Source organism: Achroia grisella, unplaced genomic scaffold (genome assembly GCF_030625045.1).
Source record: "Achroia grisella isolate CSIRO2021 unplaced genomic scaffold, CSIRO_AGI_Agris_v1 utg1179, whole genome shotgun sequence".
In the NCBI taxonomy this organism is placed as follows: Eukaryota; Metazoa; Arthropoda; class Insecta; order Lepidoptera; family Pyralidae; genus Achroia; species Achroia grisella.
In genome coordinates this window covers 1419548-1430815 of record NW_026712591.1, presented here as the reverse complement: position 1 = coordinate 1430815, position 11268 = coordinate 1419548, and the positions used below count along the sequence as shown (strand labels likewise).

Here is an 11268-nt window from a genome sequence, read left to right as displayed (position 1 = left end):
GTTTTACGTCCTGCGAGAAATTTTGTGTTTTAAACTGGTTGATAAATTTTCATGTTGGATGATAACTAAGTAAGTAGTATAATATTTTAAGAATCCATTAGTAATAATTTATAATTATATATATATATATATATATATATTTCTTTATATTAATACATATAGTCATTTGCCTTACCTAGTTTTGCTATCAAGCAAAAAAGCTTGGAAAACTGTATAGGTTAAAATTTAAGATATGTACGTTAACAAACCTTTCCGCGTAAATTCAGAAAAAATCTTTTATTCTCATTTTCAATACGATTAAAATCTTATTTCTTCTCCATCAATATATGATGCTGTTTCAAAGTTAATTATCATATTTAAATTTGGTTTCTTAATATACGATATGTTTAGGTAAATTATTTATATACTAATTATGATTATTTTATTACTGTATTTTTAAGTATATATTAGAAAAATAAATAAAATATTAAAATATACTCAACATAGATAGACATAACAAACAAAACGTAGAATAGATATAGAATACATACGAGTACTGTATACTTCAACTTACCGTAAACTGGACCGTTAACCAAAGCACAGAATAAATTACAGCAGCGCCGCAAGTATTGCAAGACAAATAACGCGTTTATACCTGAAACAAAAGTAAATGTTTTGTTAATTATATTCCATAAATTTCAGACCTTGATGTTGTTTAATACAGTTTGTAAGCAATCATAGCGCTGTTATGTATCTTTCTTATCTTCCCCTTGACATTTACTTATTTTAAACTATTTATTTCATTAACGTCCTTTTTCTGATAAGCTACTTTTATTTACTTAATTATTATATTTTTATTTTCTGACTTTGCATTTTAAAGTATTTAACAATTTGTACTGTATTGTAGGGTGGATACAGTGTCTCGTATTTCAGCTACCAAGCAGCTTACGTTTCAGTCCAAGAGCGAGATAAGGCAGTCAATTGCAGAATAAAATGCTAAAACGTAAAACTTAGATTTTGGTCAGTTATCTATTGGCCAATATCTATCGGAGTATTGCCCACCCCAGAATAGTGCAGGACAGCCCGAGTATGGTTCTCTCGGAGGTGGATTCTCCAGTAACGTTATTATATCATACTAGTTGGTACCAGTTTTACCCCAAGGTGGTTCTTGGGGTAAACATTTCTATTATATTCTACTGCAATGGTAAAATAGTGAAAGCGGTGGATAGGGGAACGAATTAAGAAAAAAGTTAGGGGGAGGGAGAAGCGCATCCGGAACTCGACTCATCATACAAAACACGGAAACGCTTAACTCCGGTCTCCCACCGTAGTGTAGTATTTCCCGGTTCTAGCGGGTTATTCGTGCTGCACAACCACATGTAGTTACTAAAGATACGTACCTACTACTCAAGTCGTTAGGCAAGGAGTTTATCATGCGCGGTATAAAGTAAGCACTCGTATGCCATAGAAGTTGCTTGCTCGCACATAGACCAGTTCATTATTTATGTTCACTATTATTTCTTTATTTTCTTTTAGTAGACACTATTTAATTTTATCGTGAATAATAAGGGGTTGCCTATTGGCAACCAATTTTTCAGAAGACTCATATATCTTTATATATTTATAAAGATATATGAGTCTTCTGAAAAATTGGATTTGACATTAGATAATAACTACAATGAGTTTTAAACATCTAATCTGCATAGATTTTAAACGTACACCATAGGCGTACCAGTCGGATAATGCATTATATCATAAGAGCCTAGTTATGGTAAATGTGTAAACAGTTATTCAGTACATAAAGTTTTGCTAAAAGTGTACGCTTACCATATCTTCAAATACATAATAATTTTATTTACTGCATTTATTCCGAAAGTCAGTAATTACTTACTGATTTGAAAACAGGGCCACTTACTTCTTGTTTTTAGAAGGAAAAATATATATAAATCAATTGTTTCCCTATTATTGTTGTAAAGTCGTGATTCATAAAGAAAGATCACATAAATCACCTAAAGGAAAAGAGTCTCTTCCTTCGTAATAATAAAAACATGTACCTGTATATTTAATATAAACAAACTCACTCTTACATAAGTTCCTTCAATTGCTGTCTTGTATGTAATAAAAATCACTGTGTATCAGTTAGGAAAATAAATACAACTAATTGGTGGTAAAACAATTGTGTGGTTTATGTAAACGGTTAGCAGTCGTCTCTTCTTTTATTCGAACAAAACACAATTTATATAGCTACCAGTAACATAACTCTCTCGAAAACTTCTGTTATCCAATAAAAAGCCTAACAGATACAGGAGTTAAATGAAGCTATACACACTGTTTCAATGGCGGATGAAGTTAACAGTTTCTTTGGAAGATATGTGTATTTATTTCAGTTTAAGCATAGATGTTGATAGATACATAGAAGATACGAATGCTGCTATTTATTTATATCAGTAATATACTCTTAGCAAACTTACAGTTTCACAATGCAGTAATAAAATTTTGGTTATGAAGTATGTTAATTATCTAAAGTTTATTATGAAGCTGGTAATTTATGTTTATGATGAGTATATTGTTTGAATCCGTCTGAATTTTTTCTATGTATATTACGTATTGAATAAAAAAATTATAAAATATTTCATTCTATTCTATTCTATACTTCTCTAGTATCCACAGCACAAACTCTGCTCAACTTTGGGCTAAATGGCGTTGCGTGAATTGTCCTAGGTTATTATTAATATCACCTGAGTTATTATAGCTACCAATACATAATCTCTCGTTTTGATGGTATTTTTTATGCGTATATGCCTTATAAACTGTTTATAAAAACTGAATATCTGTATATAATTTTCTATACCAACTATGAATCAGGGCGAACTAGAAAATGTATTTGTAATTATTATTTATCTAATTGATTTATATAGTTAAATTATCAAGACAGACACAATAATGAGATACAAGCCTCACCTTTCTTTTATAAATGTTTTCTTAAATTTGTTCCTTTTGTGATGTAATGGTCTGGAATTAATTGCTTGGACTCTGAACAGTAAAAATACGCAATGTGGCTCATTAATAAAACACTCCACTGGGTCTGGATTGTAAAGTAATTTGCAAATAATGAAAATTATATTGCCTACTTTCACTCCGAGCTTTTCCAATTACAAAATTACTTGCAAGTAAGTACCTTTTGAATGCGCAGTATACTGTCATATATAATAAAACGGTGGGTTTTAAGTGTAATATTTTATTTGACGCCAACGTTTTTCTTTTTGATGTGTTTCTAAAATTGAAACATTAATCACGATAAGTTTAATTTGTGGCACCGCTTTGGGATGATCGCTAGATGATGCGTAACAATCGATTTTGCGGAAACCAGCCATCGAACGTTCATTATTATCGGCATACCCAAAATAGCCAATTTTAAGCTTCGTATCAAAGTACTCCCGCATATTGGTGGAGCAGTACATTTTAGTCTGAAATTCTGTTACCATTTTATCTCAAGTTTTTATAATAAACTCACAGGAAAACAAAAACAAACATCAGTATAAAAGAAATAAAACTAGTACCAAATACGCCGAATTAACATAGCAACGTAACTCTTACGATACGTAGGTATCTAGCAGTGCAATGACAAACTTTGGCACAGTAATGTTATTAAAATCACCAAATATTACTACTTTATATTTATAGAATGACCTACATAATAATTATTATTTTTGCATAAAAATATTTCCATAATAAAAATAATAATTTTGGTAAATTTTCAATATAAATTCTCGAAATAGTATGAAATAAATGCGTAACTTGTATATAATATACATACAAGTACCATTCAATGCCGTAATTCCTAATTGCTTAGATTATTAATATTACGCTGTATTATCATTGACACCGCTTAATATGGAATGAAACCACTCATATTGAAGGGGAACAATTTAAATTGCATGAGATATGCCTAACCAGAAATTAACATATATTTATTATACATAAGTACTTAGAAACGTATACATTTAACATCGTTAAACCCGAATGGGCTTGGATCCATAAGTTATGCTGTATAATATTTTACAAACTTTCAACGTGTGATTTTGAACCTTATATTTGGTATCTCTTATTTATCTTCTTATTATTAATCTTAAGTAACAAAAATAATTTTAGCAGCGACATCATGAATGAATGATGACGATTGTCCATTGCAACGTGGCGATTATTAAGAGATTATTAGGTCTACTATCCTTATAATTGTGGTGGCTTGTAAAGCTATGATTTGTTAACTGACCTTTATGTTCATCCTCATTGGTACTGCCTGCGTAAACCATTTAACGAAGGTGGGTTGGCACAATGCCATAATCACCCATAACAAAACAAACAACACGTATAAAACTATTGTAACAATACTGCTACAGCAAAAAGTATAGTTAATATATTAGTATTTTTTCAATCGGATTACATATATCCGAAATAATAAGGCAACTTGAAACAACGGACTATATGGTAAACCACACACAATCTACAAAATCCTTTCCTTCTTGATTAATTAAGGCCCATGATCCTTTCCAGGGTAAAATGAAGCCATAGCCATGTCAATAAAATCAACTACAAAAAGCCCAACCCTACATCCCGTCCTTTTAGTTTTAAGGTTCAGTTTGTAACTTACGCTGTGGAAATCTATAGAGATACACAACGTGTTGTGGATTAATACCTACATACCATAATTTTCTATAAGTTGATACCGTGAAAGCCGCGAGTTACGACCAGTAATTAAGTCATGTTTATTAAGTTAGTTTTTTTTTATTATTTGAGAGCATCGTAGTCGAGGCCTCGTGACCTACTTTGGATGTAAATTTGAACCTGGCCGACACTAAATGTCTTTATGTGTCAATTTATTTATTGCTTACTAACTCTCCGATGCAGGAAATAATATTGAAAAAATTAAATTAGCAGACAACGTTAGGTACGCTCTTCGGTCCGTTGGAAAATAGTATGTCGAGTGAAATGTGGGCATGTCAAAAATTTCGTCTCTGACTGCATAGGTACTCTGAGATAAAAGTCATGTAGATATAATACACATACATATATTCTATTATTATTGTCAATACTATAACTAAACACAGGCGCCTTTGAATAAATACCCCGACTTGAATAATCAGTAAAAATAATTTGCGGACTCGTTGGAATTATACAATGTTAACAAAACTAATTAAACAGAGCGTTTTCCATTAGAAGGCAAGTCTTTTAATTCAGTTTTTAGCTCTGGATTTGACTTAAGATTAAAGGAACCGCTCTGGATACTATTCCCAAATGTCCTGTCACGAACCAATCTGCAAATTATAATCCTCCGAGTCAAATATTGGATATTTTAAACGAATATCAATGAATGGAAATCGCTTAATTTAAATTTAAATCCTTCATAAGCAATTTGTGAAAGCGAAGTTTTTACGAAACTCAAAAATATTTATTAATTTTATTTATAGCACGAATTTACTTCAACCAAAACAAAATGAAGATTTAAAATATAATTGTTTTAATTATAATAATTACGCATGAATGAAATATATCGCTGCCGAACATAATATGTAGGATAGTTGTGGTTTTCATTCCAACAGAATGAAAACATTTGTAGTTATGAATATGTTGGTTCTGAACCACCGTTATGTTCACTTGTATAAAATATCAAAGAGTTAACACGCAATTAACTCTGTCGATTGAAATAATAACACTTGCTTATTATATGTGCAATGTTATTTATCTTTTTCTACTGAATATTCAATTTAATAATTTAGTAATATCAACAGCAGTACAGAAGATCAATAATGTAACTGAATGCAAATTATTCCAGTTATGATACAATATTAATTTACTCCAGTCTTTCAAATGCAGAAACAGTGCCAAAGTACCTATATTAAAATATAGAGGCTTCTCCGTAATCATTTAATATATCTGGTACAAATTTGGTAGAAAGAGTTATGTATAATACCTTGAGCTGTATAGACCTACAGCTAAAAGATCCGGTGGTAGTACTTTAACGACTCTCAGGATTTATGTCGCCCCGATGTCCTTCAGTGCGTCTAGCATTATATATCCCTGGTAATACGTAGGGTAGAATCGAACCCGTGACCTTGACAAGGCGGCGCCGAGCTATATTTTCAGAGAATTTCAGGCAATGTAAAAAGTTAAAGACAATAAAGTTTTTATAACTAGATATAGATATAATTTGATAATTCTACATTACAGTAAAATAGATTATGAGAAAAACGTGTCTCGGGAATTACTGCGGGGCGACCTACTCAAAGAATTTACATGACTGATATTATTAAGAATACTATGATTAAGAAATAAAAAAGTTTCATGACCTCTTTATATTTCACTCATTTAAATAACTATTCTCGCTGCTCATGTCTCTCACATATTTCATAATAAAACAATAACTGCTGTTCATTGTAAAGGAAAATGAGCTTAGTTATATAGGGTTCAGATGGGGTGACCTATTAAAAAAAACAACTACGCCTAGCAATAATCATGTGGTCTGCAACTTAGGATACTGTTGGAAACAAGAGAGAGATAGATAAACATTTAATTTCTAAGTAAAATAGTTTAGAAACCCGTCTAATATATATGTGTATATAAAAGAGAGAGAGAGAGAAAGAGAGAGGGGATGAGGGATATAAAAGAGCATATATTTACTAAACTATTCTGTGTTGTGGCATAAAATGTTTCTTAGGGGCAATAGCCAATACAAACCTATAAACTTTACGGTTTTCCGAACAAAGAGCTATTGCAAAGTTATTTCCACAACAAAGAAAATAATCGATTGATATCTGTGTATGAGTAAAGATTACAAAAAATTAAGATACAACGCAAAACAACATGAAAACTAAACAAATGCCTGTGAAAAATTTATTTTTAAGATCGAAGAACCTTCTTTCTAAGAGAAGATTTCAAGGAAAAACAAGACTATAACTCTGAAAATTGAATACTAAGAGTATTCAATTTTCTGATAATACATAATCACTGCTAACAAATAATATAAAAATAATTTACTTAGGCGCAAGATCGCCATTACAATGATAACAACGCTATCATGGTAATTGCGATCAATTATATTATTTAAAATCCTCACGGTCTATTGAATAACTCGTATCTAATATAGAAATAGGTATATCTGGCTACATGGGAAGATCAGTCACTTTTTTAGATAAAGCAGCTAGCTCCATTCTCACATTAGGCAAAGATCGAGTAAGGCTGGTTACGTATCTAACTTCATAAATTTTCCAAAATATTATATAAACATTATATATCTATTTTACAAATATTTGATGTAGATAAAAAACATAAATCAGATTTTCAACAAAAACTTCATATCAGAATACTTGCAAACTATAAACACGTTTCGTTACAATCGTCGAATCTTCATTTTATTTCAGAGTAATCGCATCACGTTTCTCAAACCGTCTTGACTTTATCATGATAGTATACTTACGTCTCCGTATTTTATGATCTCTTCAGTAACAACAGAATCACTCTGTACCTACGAGTATCCATCGCTGTGTGTGTTGGTACGCATGCCAAAATTATTTTCTTTTCCTTTTAGTGCCCCTATTGCTGGTATTTTATACCTCTCTTGTCCTTTTTATTCGTTGAAGAAGGTGAATCAAAATATATTACTTGAACATATTGCGCATAAAATCTTACAAATATTATAAACGGAAAAATTTTGTGAGTATAGTCGGATCGTAGATGGATGTTTGTTACTCTTTCACGCAAAAAATACTGAACGGATTTTGATTAAACTTTACACTTCACTTTAATATAACTTATATATCAGAATAACTGTAATTTAAATAAATATTATTTAAGTTGGGCGAAATATATTGATAAATGTCAAGTAAGTGTGATGCAGACGGAGTTGCGCTTATAAGCTCGTAGAATATAATTAAACTACTCTTTAGTATAGGTACTTTCAGCAAAAACTTGGAAAATCGTATGGTTAATATCCTTTGCGGTTAAAATGCATGTACCATAATGCCATTGCACTGCATAATAAATACAATCTATAAAATTGTGACATCAAATTTGAAATGAATTTAATTCAACATGATGGTTCTCATTTTGCGCTTTTTTTAATTATGCATTGGCATCTTCCAAATTTCATTGTAGACAAGTGAACAGTATACTAGGTTTATTCGATTTTCTCTTGATTGCTTTAAAAAAAAACAGTGCAAATTGAATTAAAATATAATTTGAAATTATTCAGATCTGCGGGTCTTTGATGTAAAAGGAATACGCGACATTTTTATTCAATGTTTAAATTAAAACAGAATAGGACCGTGTACATTTTTGGTAAAAATAAATAGAGAATTCATCAAAATAAATCAGAATAGTCAGCGTCGGGTTGTGCACGGATCTAATCCACATCTCTGTGCCATTTTGCGTATTACTATCCCAGGGGACAGGATTGTTACCAACGCCAGCAACTAAGTTGGCCTCACCCAACATTTTATGGATAACGCCTTCGCATCATGGAAATTACAAGCCGACCCCTCGACTCTTATAAATTCGTTATACCGCAAGCAAATGGTAATTGAATCTACAACGATTTATGGATATTAATTTCTCTCTGTAGATAATGTAATAGTTAATATTTCTATTTTTCTTAAATTAATTTTTATTCTATATGTATACATACATAATATTATAATCATAATATTGCACCTACATGAATAGCGGGATTATAGTGGTATCCTAATTTCATTAAAAAGAACAGTTTTAATGTCTAAATACTCTTATTTATTAATTAATAATTAAGAGTATTGGAATGATTTGGCATTCCAATTAATTTAAAAATAATTCGAAAAACGCATAAATGTAAATATTTTCTTTACAAAAATTTACTTATTTCATCATAATATATATATATATAGATAATACCTACAAAAAAATTAACCTTATTAATTATGTTTTTGTGATTACTTTTAATAAAATAATAGATTTTTTGGCAATTATTTTAATCAATTATTATAAGCACAGATAACATAATATTACATAAGTATATAACGTTTTGGATATATTAATCTTATTCAAAATGACGTATCCTAAAAAAATGATTTGCCACCTAAAATTCAGTCAAACAAGAAGGATTCAGCCGTTCGTCGTCTCGTATCTTGGTAAATATTTTGAGGGATAGGTATGCCTCCGGGGTACTCTTCAAAGTTTATCCGCCCCCAGTCAAGCGGGTTGACATAGTTCCGTAAAATAACACGTCTGTTTTTCTTATGATTTTGCTCATGTTGGTATATCGCTGAAACGCTTGGAAATTTTTATTCCTTTGGAATATTTAGATTCTACCCTCAGGAGATTTTTTTAATTATGAAGGTTTAAAGGTCATATTAATATCAATTAAAGTAGACGAATTTATGTTTGAGTAAAATAACAATATTTATTGTTAACTTGTGTAGTATTTGAGATAAGTTTTATTTAGAAATATAATAGCAATTTTATAAACAATGTTATCAGACTATATCGTAAAGAAATCAATCTGCAATCTATTTTGGAATTGGAATTAATATTTTACGTATCAATCAGTTGTCATTTCGTTGTATAATCCTAATAGAATCTGTTACAATTAATTTTATATATTACGTGGGCTGCCTTTTAAGTTGTGTCGTTTGAAATAAGTATAGATAATCTAATAGATCATTATCATTTATTGTTTTTCAAAATATTCTCCGCGACATTTAATACACTTTTGCATACGTTCAAACCAGTTTTTAAAACATTTATTCCACTCCGAAGTTGGGGTAGTCGAAATGGCCGATTTGTACGCGTCAACAGCTTCTTCGGGTGAGCTGAAACGTTGACCACGAAGACTTTTCTTAATTTTGGGGAACGTAAAAAAATCGTTAGGGCTTAAGTCAGGGCTGTAAGGCGGATGATCCAAAATTTCGACATTTTGGGTGCTCAAATACATCTTTGATTGACGGGCGGTGTACGAACTTGCATTGTCATGGTGCAGTATCATACGACGTCTTGAATTGTTTTTTCGAAATTCGGTGATAACTTGTGGCAAACAAACAGTGGTATACCAGTCAGCGGTAACCGTCTTGCAATCTTCTAGTACAATAGTGGCGACATGACCACCCTTTGCCACAAACGAGGCAACCATTTTTTTTTTATTGCTCCGTGAGCGAATGATTTTGGTCGGTTTTGGCTCATCCTGGAAGACCCAAACAGTTGACTGCTGCTTAGAATTTGGATCGTAAGCATATATCCAAAACTCGTCACCACTAACCATATCATAAACATGCTTTGACTCTCCTCGGTTGAATCGCTGCAGAGTTTTGCGACACCAACTAACACGGGCTATTTTTTGGTCGTCGCTAAGCAAATGTGGTATCCAACGAGAGATCAACTTTCTTACGCCAAGTTCTCCATGCAGGATTTTTTGGACAGTGGTCCCTGAAATGTCCACGGATGCCTCTATCTCACGGTATGTCACATGACGATCTACGAGGATTAGTTGCCGCACGGCTTCAATATTCTCTTGCGTCATGGCGGTTTTTGGACGACCTTCACGTGGCTTGTCACTGAGGCTAGAGTGCCCACGTTGAAATTCTATATACCATCGTTCTATAGTCCTACGACATGGTGCTACATCAGCAAACACAGAAGTGATTTCCTCAAAGCACTGAAGTCGCGATAATCCCCTTTGATAGTTGTAAAAAATTATCGCACGCAAATTTTCCTTAGTGATTTCCATTTTTACAACTGACTTGTCACCTTTGAATAGACGATACAATAAAACTATTCGACCAATCTGAAAACATTCTTTTGTTTTCTTTTTAATGCTTTTTTTTTTAATAAACGCGGGAGGTTGGCAAACGACAAGACTTAAAAGGCAGCCTAGGTATTAGCTGTCCCGGCAAACGTGGTTTTGCCTTAAAATAAAAATAAAAATTTAGGGGTGGACTACCCCTAACATTTAGGGGGATGAAAAATAGATGTTGGCCGATTCTCAGATCTATTCAATACGCTCACAAAATTTCATGAGAATCGGTCAAGCCGTTTTGGAGGAGTATGGGAACGAAAACTGTGACACGAGAATTTTATATATAAGATAATATAAGTGTTTTTGTACAAAAGCATTGTTCTCTGAAATTTATAGCCTATTTTAATGATGATTAGCACCGCAATTAGTTCAAGTGCGACCGTTCAAATTATAAGGGCCACTCGAAATTATGGCAAACAAATTCTCACACAAACTCGTCTCATAGAACGTTATTTGTGTCAAGTGTGCGT

General features: G+C 31.9%; 1 protein-coding gene across 1 annotated transcript; it reads right to left on the bottom strand.

Annotated features, from left to right (window-relative positions):
• Positions 1-588: 588 nt before the first annotated feature.
• Positions 589-10729, bottom strand: LOC131852717 (histone-lysine N-methyltransferase SETMAR-like). Its single transcript, XM_059203447.1, has 2 exons — positions 9735-10729; positions 589-634 (listed from the first exon to the last, which is right to left on the bottom strand). Exons 1-2 carry the CDS (start codon positions 10727-10729, stop codon positions 589-591), a joined length of 1041 nt encoding a protein of 346 aa, XP_059059430.1.
• Positions 10730-11268: the final 539 nt, after the last annotated feature.

Coding starts and splice junctions, on each gene's coding strand:
- LOC131852717 (XM_059203447.1), bottom strand. CDS start 10,729: ATGGAAATCACTAAGGAAAATTTGCGTGCGATAATTTTTTACAACTAT. Junction 635..9,734: donor AATAAATGTTTTAAAAACTG/GTTTGAACGTAT, acceptor CTTTTGTTTCAG/GTATAAACGCGTTATTTGTC.